Source organism: Ornithorhynchus anatinus, chromosome 3 (genome assembly GCF_004115215.2).
Source record: "Ornithorhynchus anatinus isolate Pmale09 chromosome 3, mOrnAna1.pri.v4, whole genome shotgun sequence".
Lineage (NCBI taxonomy): Eukaryota > Metazoa > Chordata > Mammalia > Monotremata > Ornithorhynchidae > Ornithorhynchus > Ornithorhynchus anatinus.
The window spans coordinates 135610191-135636388 of NC_041730.1; the positions used below are offsets into that span (position 1 = coordinate 135610191).

Consider the following 26198-nt stretch of genomic DNA (forward strand, 5'->3'; position numbering starts at 1 on the left):
ATAGTAAGTGCCATAAAAAACCATAAAAAACAAAGAAAAAATATTTCAAAACACTCTATACTTTGAATTTTTAACAACAAATTGCCCATATCTAGCTGGGCTTCTCTTTCTAGTCCCTGGAAGGGCAAAGTCTTGTACAGGTACAGTGACCTATCTAAAGGAGAAATGACATTAACAAATGAAGAGACAAAGAAATCACCATAAAAAACCATAAAAAACAAAGAAAAAATTTTTTAAAACACTCAATACTTTGAATTTTTAACAACAAATTGCCCATATCTAGGTAGGGTTTCTCTTTCTAGTCCCTGGAAGGGCAAAGTCTTGTGCAGGTACAGTGACCTATCTAAAAGAGAAATGACATTAACAAATGTAGAGACAGAGAAATCGCCTCCATGCATTTTCCTCAGCAAAGAGAAACCTACAGAAGACACTGATAATAATAATAAATAATGATAATAGCAGTATTAGTTAAGCACTTAATACGTGTCAGGAGCAGTATTAAGCACTGGGGCGGAAACCAGCAAATCGGGTTGGACACAGTCCCACGTGGGGCTCACGGTCTCAATCCCCGTTTTACAGATGAAGTAACTGAGGCCGTGAGAAGTGAAGTGACCCATCCAAGGTCACACAGCAGACAAGCGGCAGACCGGCTGACACCCCGGCTCCGCTCACTACACCTCGCTGCTTCTCCTGTCGTACCGAGGCCTTGGATTTTCAAGGACCCCCTCCTTTCACACTGTCAATTTTAATTAAATTAGACGCGAGCCTCCATCAGTTGCACTTTGCGGCAATACGATTCCGGGGCTGAAAGGAACCGTTCTCTAACGGGGAGGCTGCCAACGTCTTGGCCTTTACATAATACCCCGATGGTCGAAATAAATGGCCGTCAGCTTGTGGGACAGGAATGACCTTCAAACCTCACGAGAAGGCCACGTTTCAAAGGGTACCGATAAACACAGATCGATTGCAGCCTTATCTACTCCCGAAGGCCTTCTGAAATGCTCAATCTGTTTCTTCTCTGGCGGAATATACCTTAGAGGAATAAATAACCGGAAATTCCAACACTACGACAGTCCAAGAATAGCTCCGTGACAGTTGTATCTATACAAATACCACGTATCTATATAATAATAAAACTGGGCGCTCCACGTGGGACAACCTGATAACCTTCTATCTACCCCAGCTATTAGAACAGTGCTTGGCACATAGTAAGTGCTTAACAAATGTCATCATCATCACTATTATTATTAATATTGTGGTATTTGTTAAGTGCTTATCATGTGACAAGCACTGTACTAAGCACTGGGGTAGATACAAGGCAATCAGGTTGGACACAGTCCACCGGGGGCTCACGGTCTTCATCCCCATTTTAGGGTACCTGAGACACAGAGAAGTTAAATGACTCACCCAAGGTCACAGAGAATAATAATGATAATGATGGTATTTGTTAAGCACTTACTATGTGCCAAGCACTGCTCTAAGCACTGAGGTGGATACAAGGTAATCAGGTTGTCCCGCGTAGGGCTCGCCGTCTTAATCCCCATTTTACAGATGAGGTCACTGAGGCCCAGAGAAGTGAAGTGACTTGCCCAAGGTCACAAAACTGACGAGTGGCGGAGCTGGGATTAGAACTCAGGTCCTCTGACTCCCAAGCCCGGGCTCTTTCCACTAAGCCATGCTGCTTCCATATATCTATATATCTAATATCTATATTTATATATCTATGTATCTAATACATACACCTACTATATATCATATATCTATATATCTATATCTACACATATCTATATATCTAATATATCTATATATCAATATCTACATATATCTATATATCTTGTAGACATAGATATATAGATATACGTAGATATAGATATATAGATATATATTAGATATATATATCTTTTATAGACATATATGTAAGATACAAGATATATCTATGTAAAAGATATATATGATAGGTATAGACATATATTCATTTATTCAATCGCATTTATGGAGCACTTACAGTGTGCAGAAGATTGTACTAAGCGTTTGGGAAAGGACGATACGACAATAAACAGTGACATTCCCTGCCAGAACAAGCTCACAGTCCAGAGTATTATATATCTATATCTCTCCATTGATCTATCAATCGATTGATAGGCATCTGTCCTTAAGTTCAAAGAAGAAGGGTGGTGAAGTTCACCTTCAGACGGGGAGAAGCCGCATGGCGTAGTGGATAGAGCGCGGGCCTGGCAGTCAGGAGGTCATGGGTTCTAATCCCGACCGGGCCACTTGTCTGCTGTGTGACCGGGGGCAAGACACTTTACTTCTCTGTGCCTCAGTTACCTCACCTGTTAAATGGGGGTTGAGACCGTGAGCCCCACGTGGGACAGGGACTGTGTCCGACCCGATTTGCTTTTCTCCACCCCACTGCTTAGTATGAGGCCTGGCACATAGTAAGCGCTTAACAAATACCACCTTTATCATTATGTGTGTGTGTGTGTGTGAGGACCCAGAGACCTGGGCGCGTAGGGCCGCACAAAGGCTGTCGGTTGTGGTGCGGTCACGTGTGTTGCCGTGCGTGGGGCTGGATTTGTTTTGGGCGGCCTAATCTCACAGGTGCCCCTTCTCCAGGGCTGAGGGAAGCGATTTCCCTCCCCAGCTGTGTGATCCAGCCCCCAGCCTCACTCATCCCAGCTCCCTAATATGAGCCCCGAGAGCAACGCCGGCGGCCGAAAATGCCCTAAATGGCAGCTTTAAAAAAAAAAAAGGTATCTGTTAAGCGCTTACTAAGTGCCGAGCACTATTCTAAGCGCTGGGGTAGAGACAAGGTAATCAGGTTGTCCCACGTGCAGTTCACGGTCTTGATCTCCATCTTACAGATGAGGTAACCGAGGCCCAGAGAAGAGAAGCGACTTGCCCAAAGTCGCACAGCTGATAAGTGGTGGAATCGGGATTCACTCATTCATTCAATAGTATTAAGTGAGCGCTTACTTTGTGCAGAGCACTGTACTAAGCACTTGGAATGTACAATAGAACCCTAGTCCTCTGACTCCCAAGCCCAGGCTCTTTCCACTAAGCCACGTTGCTTCTCTTTATTAATAATAATAATAATAATAATAATGTTGGTATTTGTTAAGCGCTTACTATGTGCAGAGCACTGTTCTAAGCGCTGGGGGAGATACAGGGTCATCAGGTTGTCCCACGTGGGGCTCACAGTTTTAATCTCCATTTTCCAGATGAGGTCACTGAGGCCCAGAGAAGTAAAGTGACTTGCCTAAGGTCACACAGCAGACAAGTGGCAGGGCCGGGATTAATAATGTTGGTATTTGTTAAGCGCTTACTATGTGCAGAGCACTGTTCTAAGCGCTGGGGTAGACACAGGGGAATCAGGTTGTCCCACGTGGGGCGCACGGTCTTAATCTCCATTTTACAGATGAGATAACTGAGGCCCAGAGAAGTTAAGTGACTCGCCCACAGTCACACAGCTGACAAGTGGCAGAGCTTGGATTCGAACTCATGACTCCTGACTCCAAAGCCCGGGCTCTTTTCCATTGAGCCACGCTGCTTCTCATGATTAGAACCCACGACCTCGGACTCCCAAGCCCGGCCTCTTTGCACTGAGCCACGCTGCTTCTTTAATCCCAGCTCCACCACTTATCTGCTGTGTGATCTTGGGTAAGTCACTTTACTTCTCTGTGCCTCACTTACCTCATCTGGAAAATGGGAATCGAGACTGCGAATTTAGAACAGGGACTAGGTCCGTCCTGATTTGCTTGTAATAATAATAATAATAATAATAATAATGTTGGCATTTGTTAAGCACTTACTATGTGCAGAGCACTGTTCTAAGCTGGGAGAGATACAGGGTCAACAGGTTGTCCCACGTGAGGCTCACAGCCTTCATCCCCATTTTACGGATGAGGTCACTGAGGCCCAGAGAAGTGACTTGCCCCAGTCACAGAGCTGACAAGTGGCAGAGCCGGGATTCGAACCCATGACCTCTGACTCCCAAGCCCGGGCTCTTTCCACTGAGCCACACTGCTTCTCTTCCTTCCACCCCAGCACTCAGAACAGTGCCTGGCACAGAGTATGGGTTTAACAAATACCTCGATTATTATTATTATTACTTCGAGTGTCCTTTCCAGGTGCGTTGGGAGAGATGATGAGTTTCTGCTCAGCCGGGGTCACCGGCTACTGTCAGGACATCCCCGTGTGCTTTCATCTGTAGGTACAGTGACAGCGCTTAGTACAGTGACTGGCACATAGTAAGCGCTTTAACAAATACCACTACTATCATTATTGATCTACTGATTGATAGATAGACAGTTTGATAGAGAAGCAGCGTGGCTTAGAGGAAAGAGCCCGGCCTTGGGAATCAGAGATCGTGCGTTCGAATCCCGGCTCTGCCACTTGTCAGCTGGGTGACCGTGGGCAAGTCACTTAACTTCTCTGTGGCTCAGTGACCTCATCTGTAAAATGGGGATTGAGACTGTGAGCCTCGCGTAGGACAACCTGATTACCTTGTATCTGCCCTAGAGCTTAGAGCAGTGCTTGGCACATAGTGTGGCTCAGTGGAAAGGGACCGGGCTTGGGAGTCAGAGGACCTGGGTTCTAATCCCGTGTACATCCCCTTGTTTTATTTATTGCGATTAAGTTGTCTTGTTTTTGTCCGTCTGTCTCCCCCGATTAGACTGTAAACTCATCAGTGGGCAGGGATTGTTTCTATCTGTTGCCGATTTGTCCATTCCAAGTGCCTAGTACAGTGCTCTGAACTTAGTAAGCGCTCAATAAATACTATTGAATGAATGAAGCATTCACGCATTCAGAGAAGCAGCGTGGCTCAGTGGAAAGAGCCCGGGCTTTGGAGTCAGAGTTCATGAGTTCGAATCCCAGCTCTGCCACTTGTCAGCTGTGTGACTGTGGGCGAGTCACTTCACTTCTCTGTGCCTCAGTTACCTCATCTGTAAAATGGGGATAAAAAATGTGAGCCCCACGTGGGACAACCTGATTCCCCTGTGTCTACCCCAGCGCTTAGAACAGTGGTCGGCACATAGGAAACGCTTAACAAATACCAACATAATAATGAATGACTCCGCCGCTTGTCAGTTGTGTGACTTTGGGCGAGTCACTTCCCTTCTCTGAGAAGCAGCGTGGCTCAGTGGAAAGAGCACGGGCTTTGGAGTCAGAGGTCATGGGTTCGAATCCCTGCTCGACCACTTGTCAGCTGTGTGACTTTGGGCAAGTCACTTAACTTCTCGGTGCCTCAGTTACCTCATCTGTAAAATGGGGATTAAGACTGTGAGCCCCAAGTGGGACAACCTGATTCCCCCGTGTCTACCCCAGTGCTTAGAACAGTGCTCGGCACATAGTAAGCGCTTAACAAATACCAACATTATTATTATTATTATTCTCTGGGCCTCAGTGACCTCATCTGGAAAATGGGGATGAAGACTGTGAGCCCTCTGTGGGACAACCTGATGATCCCCTTTTCCCTCTGCTCCTCCACCTCTCCCTTCCCATCCCCACGGCACTGTACTCGTCCGCTCAACTGTATATATTTTCGTTACCCTATTTATTTTGTTAATGAATTGTACATCGCCTCGATTCTATTTAGTTGCCATCGGTTTTTACGAGATGTTCTTCCCCTCGACGCTGTTTAGTGCCATCGTTCTCGTCTGTCCGTCTCCCCCGATTAGACCGTAAGCCCGTCAAACGGCAGGGACCGTCTCTATCTGTTGCCGACTTGTTCATCCCAAGCGCTTAGTACAGTGCTCTGCACATAGTAAGCGCTCAATAAATACTATTGAATGAATGAATGAATGAACCTTGTATCCCCCCAGCGACTAGAACAGTGCTTTGCACATAGTAGGCGCTTAACAAAAACCATCATCATCCTTAGTAGTAGTAGTAAGCACTTAAATACCCTTATTATTATTATTATTATTATTTAGTGAAATCACTTCACTTCTCTGGGCCTCAGTGACCTCATCTGGAAAATGGGGATGAGGACCGTGAGCCCCATGTGGGACAACCTGATCACCTTGTATCCCCCCAGCGATGAGAACAGTGTTTTGCACATAGCGAGCGCTTAACAAAAACTATCATCAGTAGTAGTAGTGGTAGTAAGCACTTGAATACCATTATTATTAATATTTAGAATGCAATAGAGGTGAACGACACAATAGAGGCCCCCATGGGACTTACAGCCTGTCAGGGGAGACCAAGAAATCTTGGAAAACGACAGACCGTCTATTCCATCACAGATCTTTCGTCTGTCCGTCTCCCCCCGATTAGACCGTGTGCCCGTCAGCCGGCAGGGACTGTCTCTATCTGTTGCCGATTTGTCCATTCCAAGCGCTTAGTACAGTGCTCTGCACATAGTAAGCGCTCAATCAATACTATTGAATGAATGAAAGATCTGGAATATTTTTGCAAATTCCCAGGAAATCCCTATGAGGTGGCGGATCAGCGTTCTCAGGGCGCCCTCTTGTGTCCCATAGAAACCACCAACCATAAACGCCTAAAGGCCGATCATTTTCCAAACTCCTTAACCAAATTAATTCTTCTATTTAATGAAAGTTGCCCAAAAGAATTCTAATAATAATGTTGGTATTTGTTAAGCGCTTACTATGTGCCGAGCACTGTTCTAAGCGCTGGGGGAGATACAGGGTCATCAGGTTGTCCCACGTGAGGCTCACGGTCTTCATCTCCATTTTACAGATGAGGGAACTGAGGCCCAGAGAAGTGAAGCGACTTGCCCACCGTCACACAGCTGACAGGTGGCAGATCCGGGAGTCGAACTCATGACCTCTGACTCCCAAGCCCGGGCTCTTTAATAATAATAATGTTGGTATTTGTTGAGCGCTTACTATGTGCAGAGCACTGTTCTAAGCGCTGGGGGAGATACAGGGTCATCAGGTTGTCCCACGTGAGGCTCACAGTTAATCCCCATTTTACAGATGAGGGAACTGAGGCCCAGAGAAGTGAAGTGACTTACCCACAGTCCCACAGCTGGCAAGTGGCAGAGTCAGGATTCGAACTCATGACCTCTGCCTCCCAAGCCCGGGCTCTTTAATAATAATAATAATAATAATGTTGGTATCTGTTAAGCGCTTACTATGTGCAGAGCACTGTTCTAAGCGCTGGGGAAGATACAGGGTCATCGGGTCGTCCCACGTGAGGCTCACAGTTAATCCCCATTTTACAGATGAGGTAACTGAAGCCCAGAGAAGTGAAGTGACTTGCCCTCAGTCACACAGCTGACAAGTGGCACAGCCGGGAGTCAAACCCATGACCTCTGACTCCGAAGCCCAGGCTCTTTCCACTGAGCCACACTGCTTCAGAGGGTCGACAAATCTAGAAAGAGGGTGGACAAATTTGGATGGCTCTAACAGTTGTGACTCAATCAATTAATCATATTTATTGAGGGCTCACTGTGTGCAAAGCACAGTACTAAGCGCTTGGGAGAGGACTTCCCCAAGCGCTTAGTACAGTGCTCTGCACACACACGGTATGTGCTTAATAGATATAATCGACTGAATGAAGAGAACAGAGTTGGTAGACAAATTCCCCAAACTTTCTACTTCTTTTACGGTTTCCTTTAGATGAACGACAGCAGCATGACTCAGTGGAAAGAGGACGGGCTTGGGAGTCAGAGGTGATGGGTTCTAATCCCGGCTAGACCACTTGTCAGCTGTGTGTGACTTCGGGCAAGTCACCTCACTTCTCTGTGCCTCAGTGCTTAGAACGGTGCTCGGCACATAGTAAGCGCTCACCAAATACGAATATTATTATTAAATTTCACCATTATGATTATCATTCCCTGCACAGGCATTAACAATTTCTAACTGGTCCATACTGGAGGAAGAGGGGTCGAAGTTTATATTGGAGGAAGAGGGGCCGAGTAGCAGAAGCACGGAACCGGGAGTCAGGAGACCTGGTTTCGAGTTCCAGCTCTGACCTTGTCCTGCTGGGTGATTTGGGGCAAGTCACACGGGCACTTAAGACACTGTACTAAACACAGGGTAGAGAGAAGTTACTCAGGTCGGACACTGTCCGTGTTCCACATGGGGTTCACAGCCTTAATCCCCACTATACAGATGAGGGAACTGAGGCCCAGAGAAGTGAAGTGACTTGCCCGAGGTCACACAGCGGACAAGTGTGAGTCTATTCTCGATTCTATTTATCGCCATCGTTCTTGTCTGTCCGTCTCCCCCGATTCGACCGTAAGCCCGTCAAAGGGCAGGGACTGTCTCTGTTACCGATTTGTCCATTCCAGGCGCTTAGTGCAGTGCTCTGCACATAGTAAGCGCTCAATAAATACTATTGAATGAATGAATGAAAGTGGCGGAGCGGGGATTCTGTCTCCCACACCTGGGTTCTACCCACCAGGCCACATTGCTTCCCAACTGTCACCCGTCAACTTGCAAACTGTCTTTCAGACTGTTTTACTGCTGCTAAGTAGTGCATGCTTTCGAGTAGCCGACGGGCTGGATTTCACAGTTGACACCCGGACAACATTAGACCGTCTCTATCTGTTGCCGACTCGTACATTCCAAGCGCTCAGTACAGTGCCCTGCACATAGTAAGCGCTCAATAAATACTATCGAATGAATGAATGAACACTCACACGGCCGGGACGCACGTGGGTTTCCAGGCACGTGGCCCCGGGCCCGGCCGGCCGGAAAACTCACCGTGTCTTTCTGCAGAGGCTGAAGCCTGCTCAGCTCTTCCCTCTGCATCTTCATCAGTTTGGCTCGATCCCGCCATTCCTGGAGAATTCTTTGATCTCTGGAGAAGAAAAGAATCATCATAATGATAATGGTATAGAATTCTTTGATCTCTGCAGAAAAAATAATAATAATATTAATGATAATGGTATTTATTAATGTTGATGATGATGTTGGTATTTGTTAAGCGCTCACTATGTGCCAAGCACTGTTCTAAGCGCCGGGATAGATGCAAGGTAATTAGGTTGTCCCACGTGAGGCTCACGGTCTTCATCCCCATTTTACAGATGAGGTAACTGAGGCACCGAGAAATGAAGTGACTTGCCCAAAGTCGCACGGCTGACAAGTGGCGGAGCCGGGATTAGAACCCATGACCTCTGACTCCTGAGCCCGTGCTCTTTCCACTGAGCCACGCTGCTTCTCAAGCGCTTACTAATTATTACTTATTAAGCTTACTTATTAAGCGCTTACTATGTACCAGACACTATACTATATACTACATATTAACTATACTAACACTATATAGTAAGCGCTAGGGCGGATACAAGCAAATGAGGTTGGACACAGTCCAAGTCCCACATGGGGCTCAAAGTCTTAATCCCCACTTTACAGATGAGGTGACTGAGGCAGAGGGAAGTTGAGTGACTTGCCCCAGGCCAAACAGCAGACAAGTGGCGGAGCCGGGATTAGAACCCATGACCTTCTGATCCCCAGGCCTGTGCTCTATCTACTTCACCATGCCGCTTCCAAATCGAACGGCGCTTTTAGAGACAGAAGTTGTCAGCGATTGAAACGCTACCGAGCTTTAGAAGGCGGGAAGGGAGAAGCGAATTAAAGGTCTAGTAGCCAAGAGGCAGCGGTCAATCGATCGAAGGTATTTATTGAGCACTTACTGTGCGCAGGGCTGTGTACTAAGCGCTTGGGAGAGGTCAATAGAACAACAGAACGGAACCAGAAGGCCGGGCAGGTGAGAGTCAATAAGCGTCCCGGGGTCGAGGGGAGGGCGAGGGGGATTGGGTGACCCGGTAGTGAGGGTCTTGCAAGCCGGTGGTCTTGGGGAGCGCAGACATTCCCCCACCCATGCCCGCACCCTGTTTACATCTAAAAATAAAAATAATAATAACTATAATGGTATTTGTTAAGCACTTCTATGTGCCAGGCACAATATTGAGCGCTGGGGTGGGTACCAGCAAATCAGATTGGACGTAGTCCCCGTCCCACGTGGGGCTCGCGATCTTAATCCCTATTTTACAGATGAGGTAACTGAGGCCTAGAGGAGTGAAGTGACTTGTCCAAGGTCACTCAGACAAGTGTGACCATGCTGGGGAAGGAGCATGGCGTAGTGGATAGAGCACGGGCCTGGGAGTCGGGTCACGGATTCTAATCTCGACTCCTCCGCTCGTCTGCTATGTGGGCTTGGGCAAGTCATTTCGCTTCTCTGTGTCTCAGTTACCTCGTCTGTAAAATGGGGATGAAGACCGTGAGCCCTGTGCAGGATAGGTATTGTGGCCAAACCGATTAGCCTGTATCCACCCCAGCACTTAGTAAAGTGCCTAGCACATAGTTAGCACTTAAATATCATAATAATGATTATTGTTATCATTATTATCATTAAAGTAATGGTGTCTGTCCTTGAGGGTATGATCTAGTGTCAGAGGCAAATGAACACAAATCAACCCACATATTCATTCATTCATTCATTCATTCAATCGTATTTACTGAACGCTTACTGTGTGCAGAGCACTGTACTAAGCACTTGGAATGGACAATTCGGCAACAGGTAGAGACAATCCCTGCCCAACAACGGGTTCACAGTCTAAAAGGGGGAGAAAGACAGCAAAACAAGTAGTCAGGCGTCAGTACCATCAAGATAAATAGAATCATAGATATCTACACAACATTAATAAAGTAAGTAGAGTAATAAATAATATATACAAATATACACAAGTGCTGTGGGGAGGGGAAGGGGGTAGAGCAGAGGGAGAGAGTAGGGGCAGTTGGGAGGGGAGGAGGGGCAGAGGGAAAGGGAGGGCTCAGTGTGGGAAGGCCTCTCGGAGGAGGTGAGCTCTCAGTAGGGCTTCGAAGAGGGGAAGAGAGTGAGTTTCACGGAGGTGAGGAGGGAGGGCGTTCCGGGACAGCGGGAGGACGTGGGCTAGGGGTCGAGATGTAGAGATGTAGAGATGATAGTGTAGAGATGATAGTGGAAGCTGTGGGAGCGAATGGTTCACCAAGGGAGTTAGTATAGATGAAGGGAGCGAGTACAGAAGGACAGTGGGCGGGATAGGCAAGAACGGGGGACCGTGAGGAGGTGGGCGGCAGAGGAGCGGAGCATACGGGGTGGGCCGTTGAAAGAGAGAAGTGGGGTGAGGTAGGAGAGGGTGAGGCGATGGAGAGCCTTGAAGCCAAGAGTGAGGAGTTTTTGTTTCATGTGCAGGTCGATAGGCAACCACTGGAGGTTTTTGCCGGGGGGATGACATGTCCAGAGCATTTCTGTAGGAAGATGATCTGGGCAGCGGAATGAAGAATAGACTAGAGTGGAAAGAGAGAGGAGGAGGGGAGATCAGAGAGAAGGCTGACGCAATAATCCAGCCGGGATATTACGAGAGCCTGTACCAGCAAGGTAGCAGTTCGGATGGAGAGGTAAGGGCGGATCTTGGCGATGTTGTGAAGATGACCCTGGCAGGTTCTGGTGACTGATTGGATGCGTGAGGTGAATGAGAGAGCAAAGTCAAGGACGACACTTAGGTTGCGGGCCTGTGAGACGGGAAGGATGCTCGTGCCGTCCACAGTGACGGCGAAGTCAGGGAGAGGACAGGGTTTGGGAGAAATGATAAGGAGCTCAGTCGTCGACATGTTGAGTTTTAGGTGACGGGCGGAAACCCAGGGGGAGACGTCCTGGAGGCAGGAGGAGATACGAGCCTGGAGGGAGGAGGAGAGAACAGAGCAGGAGATGTAGATTTGGGTGTCATCTGCGTCGAGATGATAGTGGAAGCTGTGGGAGCGAATGGTTCACCAAGGGAGTTAGTAGAGATGAAGGGAGCGAGTACAGATGGAACACGATAGGTATTAAACTAAGAGGCAGCTATAAATTATATAACCAAGTCGGTAATTCCTGGGCAGATAAGTGGCAGGGGTGACGGACAGGAGAAAACCACGCAGGTGGAGATTAATCAGGGATTTTTCTTGGAGAAAGTGATTTTTTAGGGGGACTTCAGGGAATGTACGGGATATATGATTTAGCAGACTTGAGGGAGGAGGGTGTACCAATAATAATAATAATAATAATAATAGCTTTTGTTAAGCGCTTACTATACGTACTGTACTAAGTGCTGGGGGGATACAAACAAATCGGGATAGTCTCTGTCCTATATGGGGCGCGATCCCCATTTTACGGATGAAGGAACTGGGGCACAGAGAAGTGAAGTGACTTGTCCACGGTCACACGGCAGACAGGTGGCGGAGCCGGGATTAGAACCCATGACCTTCTGATTCCCAGGCCCACGCTCTATCCGCTACGCCACACTGCTGCTTTACGATCGAAGGGCAGACGTGAGCGGTGGGTTTTAGATAAGTTACGAGCATGGCCGAGTCAGAATATTAGCCTGGGAAGAATGCAGAGTGTAATCAGAGACTAGCGGGAGAAGGGAGAGTTAGTAGGAAAGAGGGAGTTAGTAGGAGAAGAGACTGAAAAGCCAGTGGTTATCCTTTTTTTAATTTCATCCAAAGAGAAATGGACAGTGGAGGATTTGGAGGAGGTGAGTGAAATGTTTAGGGGAGTTGATTTTTCCAACCCCCCAAAGTGACATATTTATGCTTCAGTTATTGATGGATAACTTATACCTATTTCTGCCCTCTGAGTTCCCCTCTAACGATGTCGCTTCCAACACATCTTACATTAAAACTTCCCTCTCGACCACACTTTAGTTTTTAAATTAGCCCGGCTAGACTACTGTGTCAGCCTTCTCTCTGATCTTCCTTCCTCCTCTCTCGCCCCGCTCCGGTCTATTCTTCACTCCACTGCCCGGCTCATCTTCCCGCAGAAACGCTCCGGGCCTGTCACTCCCCTTCTTAAAAACCTCCAGTGGTTGCCTATCGACCTCCGCTCCAAACAAAAACTCCTCACTCTGGGCTTCGGGGCTCTCCATCACCTTGCCCCTTTCTACCTCTCCTCCCTTCTCTCTTTCTACCGCCCACCCCGCACGCTCCGCTCCTCCGCCGCCCAACACCTCACCGTCCCTCGGTCTCGCCTATCCCGTCGACCCCTGGCCCACCTCCTCCCGCGGTCCCGGAACGCCCTCCCTCCTCACCTCCGCCAAACCGATTCTCTTCCCCTCTTCGAAACCCTACTTACAGCTCACCTCCTCCAAGAGGCCTTCCCAGACTGAGCTCCCCCCTTTTTCCCTCTGCTCCCTCTACTCCCCCCTTCACCTCTCCGCAGCTAAACCCTCTTCTCCCCCCTTTTCCTCTCCTCCTCCCCCTCTCCCGTCCCACCCCCTCAGCACTGTATTCGTCCGCTCAACTGTATATATCTTCATCACTCTATTTATTTTGTTTAATGAGAGGTACATCACCCTGAATCTATTTATTTGCCATTGTTTTCATGAGATGTTCTTCCCCTCGACTCTATTTATTGCCATCGTTCTCGTCTGCCCGTCTCCCCCGATTAGACCGTGAGCCCGTCAAAGGGCAGGGACCGTCTCTATCTGTTGCCGATTGTACATTCCAAGCGCTTAGTACAGTGCTCTGCACATAGTAAGCGCTCAATAAATACTATTGAATGAAAGTATACAGCGGATTGAATACGGGCCTGGGAGTCAATGGGTCATGGGTTCGAATGGCAGCAAATCCTTTACCTTCTTCGCTGTTCTAGTAGAGCTTGTTTCTCCTTCAGCTCCTTGTAGGCTGCTAACCTGCTCTCTTCGGTTCTCTTCGCCTGAATCACGGCCTCGTACGATGACAGTTCAGGGAAGGTGTTCTTCCGCGTGGATTTTTTCCTTCTAAAAATAGGCATTTTATTCAGTCGACTCCGGAGTAAGGGCTAGCAGTAATGACCGCCTACTGGACCTCGATCTCGTCTATCTCACCGCCAATATCTCACCCGCGTCTGCCTCTGGCCTGGAACCCCCTCCCTCTTCATATCCAACAGACAATGACTCCCCCCACCTTCAAAGCCTTGTCGAAGGTACATCTCCTCCAAGAGGGCTTCCCTGACTAAGCCCTCCTTTCCTCTTCTCCCGCTCTTTTCTGCATCGCCCCGATTTGCGCCTTTATTCATCCCCCTCCCAGTCCCACACCACTTACGTCCATATCCGTAACTTACTTATAATAATGTCCGTCTTCCCCTCTAGACTGTAAGCTCTCTGTGGGCAGGGAATATATTTACAACTCCGTTGCGCTGTACTCACCCAAGCACTTAGTACAGTGCTCTGCACACAGTGAGCGCTCACTAAATCGACTGACTGATCGAAATGCATAAAGACCAAGCGGTGATAGATTCTGGCTATTTTACCTGGAAAAAGGCTTTGCTTTTTTAGCCTTTTCTTTACCATGATTTCTCTTTAAAGTTATTTCCAGTCTTGAAGTAGGGTCAATGGGCAACCGCTGCTTATCGAGAAATTCTCTTTCAACTTGAATCATTTCTTGCTTCAGCTTCTTAAATCGTATTATTTCCTCTTCACTGGGCCACTCTTCCGACAAATCCAAACTAGATTCTGGGAGCTCGGCTAAATTCAGTTTTTCCACGACGGGAAAAAAATCTTCCTTCTCTTTTGAGGTGACTTTGTCATTCCGTTTCTGAAATCTTGTATCTCCCTCTTTATTAGCCCTCTCTTGGGACAAGTCTAGACCGGATTTCAGGAGCTCCGTTATTTCATCGGTTGAAAAATGGATTTTGTCTAGTGGGGCAAGACAGAAATTTTATTAGCCTGCTGTACATCCATCTGGAAGGAGATTTAATGAGTTGAAGCATTAACAACCCCAAAAAGGAGGAGGAACAAGTAATGATCTTGATCTTGACTGACCATATGTTCTACATATGTTCTACATGTTCAAAGAATTATCCTAAACTTATTTATATGTCAGTTATGGATGGATAACTTATACCAATTTCTGTCCCCTGAGTTCCCTTCTAATGATGTCGCTTCCAACACATCTCAAACCAAAACTCCCCTCTCTACCACACTTTAGTTTTTAAATTAGCCTTGTGGTTATACAGCGGATTGAATACGGGCCTGGGAGTCAAGGGTCATGGGTTCTAATCCCAGCTCCGCCACTTGTCTGCTGTGTGACCTTGGGCAAGCCGCTTCACTTCTCCGGGCCTCAGTTACCTCATCTGTAAAATGGGGATGAAGACTATCAGCTCTGTGTGGGACAGGGACTGTGACCAACCCGAATTGCTTGTAACAATAATAATAATAATAATAATGGTGGTATTTGTTAAGCGCTTACTATGTGCCGAGCACTGTTCTAAGCGCTGGGGTAGACACAGGGGAATCAGGTTGTCCCACGTGGGGCTCACAGTCTTCATCCCCATTTTACAGATGAGGTAACTGAGGCACCGAGAAGTTAAGTGACTTGCCCAAAGTCACACAGCTGATAAGTGGCTGAGCCGGGATTCGAACCCATGACCTCTGACTCCAAAGCCCGAGCTCTTTCCACTGAGCCACGCTGCTTCTCTTCTTGTATCCACCCCAGCGCTTAGTACAGTGCCTGGCACATAGTAAACACTTAACAATTACCAGCAATTAAGTGCTGGGGTGGATACAAGCAAATCGGGTTGGACACAGTCCCTATCTCACATGGGTCTCACAGTCTCCAACCCCATTTTACAGATGAGGTAATTGAGGCACAGAGAAATGAAGTGAATTGTCCAAGGTCACACAGCAGACAAGCGGCGGATGAGGGATTGGAACCCACGACCTTCTGAATCCCAGGCCCATGGTGTAGCCACTACGCCACATTGCTTCTCTGGCAGAAACGCTCCCTGCCTACGGGACTCAGGGACTTCAGTCTAGGAAAAGCAAAGCTCCCACCCCAGAGGGGTGAGACGGTCCAGTGGATGGGCCGCAGTGTCACCCTGGTATCCCAAAATCCCAATGGAAGAGCCCAGATGGGGGAAATGGAAACCTGGGATTCCCAGAGACAGACTGAGGGGAGGGGACGAGGAAACAGTGCTCCAGGACCCCCCCAGGAAAGCACAAAGGAGCCTGGGGGAAGGGAAAGGAGCCAGAGGAAAAGGTTATGGTCTTTGGGAATCCGAATTCTTCTCTTTGTGGCATCTAACGAACTCATTTAAAAATCCTCATATCTTTCCCAGTAGAAGCCAATGGTGAATAATTTCATTCATTCAATTATGTAATCCTATTTATTGAGTCCTTACTGTGTACAGAGCACTGTCCTAAGTGCTTGGGAAAGTACAACACAACAATTAACTGTGACATTCCCTGCCCACAACAAGATCAGAGTCTAGAAGGGGGGAGACAGACATCGATACAAATAAATAAAATGACGGATAAGGACATGCGGGGTGGGGCTGGGAGGGGGCGATGAATAAAAGGAGCGAGTCAGGGCGACGCAGAAGGGAGTGGGCGATGAGGAAAAGTGGGGCTTAGTCAGGGAAGGCCTCCTGGAGGAGAAGTGGCTTTGAAATGGGGTCACTGTCGGATTTGAAGAGGGAGGGCATTCCAGGCCAGAGGCAGGTCACGGGCTATATCATTCAATCGTATTTATTGAGCACTTACTACATGCAGAGCACTGTACTAAGCTACTTACGTATCTTTACCGAGAAAACTCTCTGGAAACCCAGACCAGAATGACTTCATGACAGAAGATGGGATGTTGTGAAGAGGGTGTTCCCACAGAGTGGCTCCGGGTCGGAAACGACTCGGCATTTGGAGAAGACTCTTTCCCAGCGCTTAGAACAGTACTCTGACACACAGTAAGTGCTTAACAAATATAGTAATAAAAATCATCCTTTTGCTTTTTTTTATGGTATTCGTTAAGCACTGACTATGTGCCAGGCACTGGACTGAGCGCTGCATTAGGTACAAGGTAATCAGGTTGGACGTAGTCACTGTCCCACGTGGGGCTCTCGGTCTCAATCCCCATTTTCCAGATGAAGTAAGTGAGGCCCAGAGAACTGAAGTGATTTGACCAAGGTCACACGGCAGATAAGCGGCAGAGCCAGGATTAGAACACACAACCTTCTGAGTCCCAGGCCTGGGCTCTAGCCACTAGGCCACGCTGCTTCTCTTCAATTTAAAACACAATTTGAGCCCTAATCTCTGGATCTGCTCTGGTAGTTTCATTGCGGGAGGACCCAGGCCCAGAGAGCTCCTGTTGCTGGGGACATTTGGGGGCCGGGGGTGCTTATCTCGGAGCCAGGGGTGGGTGGGTCTATTTATTGAGTGCTTACTATGTGCAGAGCACTGTTCCTGGTCAGAAAAAAATGGAGGGCTTGAGAAGCCTGGGCTTGGACCCATCTCCAACAGCTTGGGAGCCCTTGGACAGTCTATCAGTCAAACAGTCAATTGCTATTTATTGAGCATTTACTGTGTGCAGAAAAATCTACTAAGTGCATGGGAGAAGATAATATAACACTTTTGGCAAGGGAACGGCCAAGGTGGCCGTGGTCTATCACAGTGGTATCTACATCTGCGCACAAATCCGGGAACTTCACCATGGTGGTGTTTTTGAATATGAAGGACAATTATAAATCAATCTCTCTCTCTGTCCAGCTAACCTTCTCCCTGTTCCTCGATCTCATCTATCTCGCCACTGACCTCTCGCCCACATCCCACCTCTGGCCTGGAACAGGGGCCCTCCCTCCTCATATCAGACAGATAATTGCTCTCCCCCACTTGGAAACCTTATTGAAGGCCCATCTCCTCCAAGAAGCCTTCCCTGACTAAGCCCTCCTCTCTTCTCCCCGTCCCTTCTGGCCGCTCTTACTTGCTCCTTCATTCATCCTCCGCCCAATTCCCACATTACATATGTATATATCTATAAATATATATATATATATATTGCGCCGCTCTTACTTGCTCCTTCATTCATCCTCCCTCCCCAGTTCCCACATTACATATGTATATATCTATAAATATATATATCTGTTATTTATTTATCTATTAATTTATAGTAATGTCTATCTCCCCCTCAAGACTGTGAGTTCATTGTGGGCAGGGAATGTGCCTGTTTGCTGTTATAGTGTAATACCCCAAGCGCTTCAGTAAGTGCTCAAAACATACGATTGAATGAATGAATCTCTCTCTCTCTCCATATATATGTATTGACCTATATTCATTCGTTCAATAGTATTTATTGAGCGCTTACTACGTGCAGAGCACTGTACTAAGCGCTTGGAATGGACAATTCGGCCACAGATAGAGACAATCCCTGCCCATTGAGGGGCTACCTATATGTAGCCCCATCTTCATCTCCTCGAGGATCAAGCCTAAGTGGATCTCTTATTGCCATCGTTCTCGTCTGCCCGTCTTCCCCGATTAGACCGTAAGCCCGTCAAGGGGCAGGGACTGTTTCTATCTGTTGTCGATTTGTCCGTTCCAAGCGCTTAGTACAGTGCTCTGCACATAGTAAGCGCTCAATAAATACTACTGAATCTCTTTTCCAGAAATGGCCAAGCCCAGAAAGTCGACCCCAAACAACTGGCTGACCCACCTTGGGAAGCCGAGCTCAAAGATGTGCACTTCTCCTGATCCCATTGGCGGAGATAGGCCAGGATAGCCAGGAGCCCCTTCTCCACTATATTCATTGGGGGGAATTCCAAAGGACAGTACCTTAAATTCAAAGCTTTCAGAGATGTCAAGTTACCTGCAAAAAGAATAGGAATCTGTGAGAATTTCACTTGTGTTTTGCATATTGGGTTCAGGATTATGAATAGTAATACTAATTATGGAATTGGTTAAGTGCTTACTATGCAGCAGGCACTGTACTCGATGCTGGGGTGGATACAAGGAATCAAGTTGGACACAGTCCCTGTCCCGCAGAGCCTCACAGTCTTCATCCCCCGCTTTACAGATGCGGTAACTGAGGCCCAGAGAGGTGAAGCGACTTGCCCAAGGCCACACGGCAGACAATCATAATAATAATGTTGGTATTTGTTAAGCGCTTACTATGTGCAGAGCACTGTTCTAAGCGCTGGCGTAGATACAGGGTAATCAGGTTGTCCCACGTGAGGCTCGCAGTCTTAATCCCCATTTTACTGATGAGGGAACTGAGGCCCGGAGAAGTGAAGTGACTTGCCCACAGTCACACAGCAGACAAATGGCAGAGCGGGATTAGAACCACGACTTTCTGACTCCCAGGGTCGGACTCTATCTACTGCTTTCCTCCTCTCCTTCTCTATCCCAGCCCACACACTCTGCCCTTTTGGGGCTAACCTTCTCACTGGGCCTCCATCTCGCCCTTCTCCTTGCCGACCCCTGGCCCACGTCCCGCCTCTGGCCCGGAAAGCCCTCCCTCCTCAAATCCCACAGACTCTTCCCCCTTTCAAAGCCCTACCGAAGGCCCACCTCCTCCAAGAGGCCTTCCCAGCCTAAACCCCACTTTTCCTCCTCTCCCCATCCCTTCTGCGTCACCCTCACTTGCTCCCCTTGCTCTTTCCCTCTTCTCCCCACCCCACAGCACCTTTGTACATAGAACATATTTATAATTCTATTTATTTATATCGATGCCTGTTTTACTTGTATTGATGTCTGTCTCCTCCCATTCTAGACTGTGAGCCCGGGGTTGTCTTTTTTTATTGCTGCCTTGAACTTTCCAAACGTTTAGTACAGTGCTCTGCACACAGTAAGCGCTCGATAAATACAATCGAACGATTGAACTGAATGAATGAAAACTATGCCATGCTGCTCCTCGCGCCTCATGCCACAATATAGTCTGTGTGTCAGGGAGGGCAGGGAAAAAATCAGAGGGGATGGAGTGTCTAATAATAACAACTGGGGTGTTTATTGAGAGCTTAATAGGTGCCAAGCACTGTACTGTAAACTCTGAGCCAGAAACAAGATAACTGGATTGGCCACAGTCTCTCTACTAACCAGGTTTTGCAGTTTAAGAGGGAGAGAGAGAGTAGCCATTTTGTCTCCATTTTACAGATGTGGAATTATTATTATTATTATGGTATTTGTTAAGCACTTACTATGTGCCAAGCACTGTTCTAAGCACTGGGAAACAGACCCAGAGAGGGTAAGTTGACTTGCCTTTAGCTACGAGAAGCAGCGTGGCTCAGCGGAAAGAGCCCGGGCTTGGGAGTCGGAGGTCGTGGGTTCTAATCTCGGCTGTGCCACTTTGGGCAAGTGACTTCGGGCAAGTCATTTCACCTCTCTGTGCCTCAGTTACCCCATCTGTAAAATGGGGATTAAGACTGTAAGCCCCGCGTGGAACAACCTGATTAGTTTCTATCTACCCCAGCGCTTAGAACATTCATCCATCCATTCAATCGTACGTATTGAGCGCTTACTGGGTGCAGAGCCCTGTACTAAGCGCTTGGAAAGTACAATTTGGCAACAGATAGAGACAATTCCTACCCAACAACCGGCTCACAGTCTAGAAGGGGGGAGACAGACAACAAAATAAAACAAAGCAAGTGGACAGGCATCAAGAGCATAACAGTGCTTGGCACACATTAGGTTCTTAACAAATATCATCATCATGAGCTTGTTTTAGGCAGGGAATGTGTCTGTTCAGCGTGGCTCACTGGCAAGAGCCCGGGCTTGGGAGTCAGAGGTGATGGGTTCTAATTCCGTCTCCACCACTTGTCAGCTGTGTGACTTTGGCCAAGTCATTTCACTTCTCTGGGCCTCAGTTACCTCATCTGTCAAATGGGAAGAAGCCTCTGAGCCCCATGAGGGACAACCTGATCACCTTGTGCCCCCCCCCCCCAGCGCTTAGAACAGTGCTTGCACATAGTAAGTGCTTAACAAATACCAACATTATTATTATTATTATTATATTTTACTCCCCCAAGCACACACAGAAGGCTCTCAATAAATACGATTGAATGAATGAATGATTGACTTGCCCAGGATCACCCAGCCAGTAGTTGAAAATAATAATAATAATAATGAAGGCATTTGTTAAGCGGTTATTATGTGCAAAGCACTGTTCTAAACACCGGGGAGGATACAAGGTTGTCCCACGTGGGGCTCACAGTCTTCATCCCCATTTTACAGTTGAGGGAACTGAGGCCCAGAGAAGTGAAGTGACTTGCCCAAAGTCACCCAGCTGACAAGCGGCGGAGCTGGGATTTGAACCCACGACCTCTGAGTCCCCAGCCCGGGTTCTTTCCACTGAGCCACGCTCCTTCTCTACAGGGATGATGGAGTCAGGATTAGCACTCGGGGTCTCCTGACTCCTAGTTCGTGTTCTTTCCACAAAAACCGTTCTGCCTCCCACTCTAATAGGGCTGCACCATAAGTAGCAACTATTTCTGACCAGAAAAAAAATAATAATAACGGTACTTGTTAAGTGCTTACTATATGCTGAACACTGTTCTGAGCACTGGGGTAGATACAAGTTAAGCAGATTAGACACGGTCCCTGTCCCTCCTAGGGCTCACACTCTTAATCTCCATTTTACAGACGAGGTCACTGAGGCCCGAGAAGTGAAGTGACTTACCCAAGGTCACACGGCAGACATTTGGTGGAGCCGGGATTAGAACCCATGTCCTTCTGCAGCCCAGGCCGGGCTCTAGCCACTAAGCCACGCTGAGAATACCCAGGGCACCTCTAGACCGTGAGCTCATCGTGGGCAGGGAATGTGTCTCTTTACTGTTGTATTGTGCTCTCCCAAGCGCTTAGTACAGTGCCCCGCACACAGTAAGTGCTCAATAAATACGACTGACTGACTGACTGGTGGACAGCCTCAGCCGGAATTTGGAAAAAGAGCTGGCTAGGAGAGCAGAAACAGGCCTCGGCACCTCAGCTTAAATGGGCTTTGTAGGTAAAAGTTCTTGCCTGAAAACTTCTAAACGTGGTGTCTTCCGACCTGCCTCCGGATTCGTGGCACTCCACGTCCCAGGGGAACACGACCGGCAGGGACAAGAGAGCAAAAGTGGTGTTGAGCGAATCAGAGGAGCAACGTGACCTAATGGATAGAGCACGGCGCCCGGGAGTCAGAAGGACCTGGGTTTTAATTCTGCCTCTGCCACTTGTCTGCTGGGTGATCTTGGGGAAGTCACTTCATTTCTCTCTACCTCCTTTATCTCATCTGTTAAATGGGGATTGAAACTGTGAGCCCCACACGGGACGGGGACTGTGTCCAACCCGATTTGCTTGTATCCACCCCACTTGTATCCACATAGTAAACACTTAACAAATACCACAACTATTACTATTATTATTATTTAAATGAGGATTAAGACTGTGAGCCCCACGTGGGACAAGGACTGTGTCCAACCTCATGACCTTGAGTTTTCTCCAGCGCTTAGTATAATTCATTCATTCAATCTTTTATTGAGCACTTACTATGTGCAGAGCACTATACTAAGCGCTTGGAATGTACAATTTGGCAACAGATAGAGACAGTCCCTGCCCAGTGACGGGCTCACAGTCTAAATCGGGCGGGGTGGGGGTTAGACAGACATAAACAAGACAACTTAATCACGATAAATAGAATCAAGGGGATGTACACCTCATTAACAAAATAAATAGGGTAATAAATAATAATAATGATGGTATTTGTTAAGCACTTACTCTGTGCCAACCACTGTTCTAAGCGCTGAATAATTATGGTATTTGTTAAGTGCTTACTATGTGCCAAGCACTGTTCTAAGCACTGGGGAAAAAAAAGTTGGTATTTGTTAAGCACTTACTCTGCGCAGAGAACTGTTCTATGCGTTGGGGTAGATACAGGGTCATCAGGTTGTCCCACGTGAGGCTCACAGTTAATCTCCATTTTACAGATGAGGTCACTGAGGCCCAAAGAAGTGAAGTGACTTGCCCACAGTCACACAGCTGACAAGTGGCAGAGCTGGGATTCGAACCCATGACCCGTGACTCCCAAGCCCAGGCTCTTTCCACTAAATCAGGCTGCTTCTCAGTAGTGCCTGGCACATAGTAAGCATTTAAGAAATATCACAGTTTTTATTAGAATCACTTCCTCTGCCCAGATTCTGGGGTCCAGAGCCCTCGTGGCTGGAGCGAGGCTTGTCCGTCATTCTCGGCAGGAGACGCCACCATCAAAAGCAGTGAACCAGTTAGTGAACCAGCCTCTCATCCCTTTCAAGAGTTCTAGCGGGTCTCAACCTGGGCACTTTTTAGATCGATGCCCTATCATTGCACATAAAGGCCCGTTAGGGTAGAAAAGAGCATAAAATGGCACAAATGGAATTTTCCAAATCAGTGTCTTCTGAAAATAAAGCATAGTGGAGTCAACATTAATAGCTTAAAGCCCAGAGGTTAAGTTCTAGAGGCACCCAACCAACTATTCCTAATTTAAGAAATATCAAAGAACGATGGAACTCAGTCAGCGATAAAAGATGAAATTCTTCTGCTTATTTTCCCCATCGCATTTATAGCTGGGGAATGATGTCAGTCCAACATTTCTATTTCTCACTCTGTGGTTTTTTGCTTTCTTCTAACTTCTATTTTTTTGTACCCTTTGCCCTACTAATGGCTTCATGCTTGCATACTTTCTTTTCTTTCCTTAGTTTATTTAAATTACATTACCATTTCTGAGCAAATTAAATTCAAATCAGGATTTCTCATCGGGTAAAAGAACACTTCCTTCCATGGCTTCCCTCATTCGGACAACAGAAAACAAAACAAAAAAATACAAATAATCCGGTGGGGCACAGTCCCCGTCCCACATGGGGCTCACAGTCTAAGTAGGAGGGAGAACAGATCACGGATTCCCATTATACAGATGAAGAGACTGAGACGTGAAGTGACTTGTCCAAGGTCACAGACGGGCAAGAGGCAGAGCTGGGAATAGAACCCAGGTCCTCTGGCTCCCGGTCCCGGCTTTTTTCCATTAAACTGCCCTGTTTCCCTACCCATCTCCTACCGGAAACACCTGTTCCTCGACAGGGGACTTCTAGAAATAATTTTTCAGGGTTTGAAATAAAGATTGCTTGTTTTCAAACCGCAAGAGGCTCACCACCTTAGCGGGAACCCCGGAGATGTGATTAGAAAGTAAACACCTAGCCATCTTTCGGCACAAATAACATGTAAAATATTGCAAAAGTGATTGACATAACATTTAATTGTGGTATCTGTTAAGTGCTTATTATGTGTCAAGGACTGTAATATACATTGAGGTAAGTAGAGAAGCAGCGGGCTTAGTGGAAAGAGCCCAGGCCTGGGAGGCAGAAGATGTGGGTTCTAATCCCAGCTTCCCCACTTGTCTGCTCTGCGACCTTGGGCAAGTCACTTCACTTCTCTGTGCCTCAGTGACCTCATCTGTAAAATGGGGATGAAGACTGTGAGCCCTAGGTGGGACAATCTAATCACCTTGTATCTACCCCAGCGCTTAGAACAGTGCTTGGCACATAGTAAGCCCTTAACAAATACCATCGTTATTATTATTATTACAAAACAGATCGGGCAGAGTAGCTTGTATGCTATTTTATCCCAGAATTCGTTATACTCGATAGTTTCCCGTTACCTGTAATTTATTTTAACATCTCCCTCCTCTGCCCGATCGTGAGCTCCTCGAGGGCAGAGATCACGTCCACTAACTCTGTTCTCCTCTCCCAAGCACTTAGTTCAAAGTTCTCCTCTTCCCACCATTCTTCTCCACCAAACTCCTTGAGCCAATTGCCTATACCCACCGCCACGAATTCCTCTCCTCCAATTCTCCCCTCGACCCCCTCCAACCCGGCTTCCGTCCCCTTCACGCCTCAGAAACCCTCTCGAGGGTCATCAGTGATCTCTTCCTTGCCGAATCCAAAGGCTTCAACTCCACCCTAATCCTCCTTGACCCCTCAGCTGCCTTTGACACTGTGGACCACCCCTTGCTCCTGGAAATATTATCCGACCTCGGCTTCGCCGACCCTGTCCTCTCCTGGCTCTCCTCTATCTCTCTGGCCGCTCGTTCTCAGTCTCTTTCGCGGGCTCCTCCTCTGCCTCCCACCCCCTCACTGTGGGGGTCCCTCAAGGTTCGCTTCTGGGTCCCCTTCTATTCTCCATCTACACCCACTCCTTTGGAGAACTCATTCGTTCACACGGCTTCAACTACCAACTCTGTGTGGATGATTCTCAAATCTCCATCTCCAGCCCTGATCTCTCTCCCTCTCTGCAGTCTCACATTTCCTCCTGCCTTCGGGACAGCTCTACTTGGACATCCTTCCATCACCTCATGCTTAACACACCTGAAACAGAGCTCCTTATCTTCCCACCCAAACCCCGTCCTCCCCATGACTTTCCAATACTGGAGCCGGCACCTCCATCCTTCCTGTCTCATAAGCCCGTAACTTTGGCGTTAGCCGCGAATTCACCTCTCTCATTCAACACAAATATTCGATCTGTCATTAAATCCTGTAGGCTCTACCTCCACAATATCAGTGAAATCCACCATTTCCCCTCCATCCAAAACGCTACCACGTTAATCCAAGCACTTGTCCTATCCTGCCTTGATCAGCCTCCCTGTTGTTCTTCCTGCCTCCTGTCTCTCCCCATTCCAGTCCGTAGTTCGCTCTGCCGCCCGGATCATTTTTCTACAAAAACGTTCAATCCGTGTTTCCCCACTCCTCAAGAACCTCCAGGGCTTGTCCATCCCCCTCTATGTCAAACAGAAATTCCTCACCACTGGCTTTAAAGCAGTCAATCCCTTTGCCCCCTCCTACCTCACCTCACTATTCTCCTACTACAACCCAGTCCACAGACTTCACTCCTCTAACGTCAACCTGTTCACTGTATCTCAATCTCGTTCATCTCCTGCCCCTGACCTGGAAGGCCCTCTTATATCCGACAGACAACTACTCTCCCCCTCTTCAAAGCCTTTTTGAAGGCCCATCTCCTCCGAGAGGCCTTCCCTGACGAAGCCCCCATTTCCTCTTCTCCCGCTCCCTTCCGTGTCACCCTTGCACTTGAATTTGCTCTTCAGTCACCCTCCATCAGCCCCACAGAACATACGTACATACCCCCACCGCCCACCCCGCACGCTCTGCTCCTCCGCCGCCCACCTCCTCACTGTCCCCCGTTCTTGCCTATCCCGCCGTCGAGCCCCGGGCCACGTCCTCCCGCGGTCCCGGAACGCCCTCCCTCCTCACCTCTGCCAAACTAATTCTCTTCCCCTCTTCAAAACCCTACTTAAAGCTCACCTCCTCCTAGAGGCCTTCCCAGACTGAGCTCCTCCCTTTATCCCTCTACTCCCTCTACCACCCCCCCTTCACCTCTCCGCAGCTAAACCCTCTTCTCCCCCACTTTTCCCTCTGCTCCTCCCCCTCTCCCGTCCCATCCCCTCAGCACTGTACTCGTCCGCTCAACTGAATATATCTTCACTGCCCTATTTATTTTGTTAATGAGA

The 26198-nt window shown here is 47.8% G+C and overlaps 1 protein-coding gene across 5 annotated transcripts in view; it reads right to left on the reverse strand.

The window, feature by feature from the left end:
• The window catches only part of LRRC27 (leucine rich repeat containing 27), a 64868-nt gene that overhangs the window by 18529 nt on the left and 20141 nt on the right, over window positions 1-26198 (reverse strand). For 4 of the 5 annotated variants that reach the window (XM_029059270.2, XM_029059269.2, XM_029059273.2 and 1 more), the window contains exons 5-8: window positions 18390-18542; window positions 14224-14608; window positions 13568-13711; window positions 8679-8775 (exon numbers count right to left, since the gene is read on the reverse strand). In XM_029059270.2, the coding sequence (XP_028915103.1) occupies window positions 8679-8775; window positions 13568-13711; window positions 14224-14608; window positions 18390-18542 (779 nt within the window). The remainder of the gene's footprint in view (window positions 1-8678; window positions 8776-13567; window positions 13712-14223; window positions 14609-18389; window positions 18543-26198) is intronic. The other variant, XM_029059271.2, reaches the window with a different exon arrangement.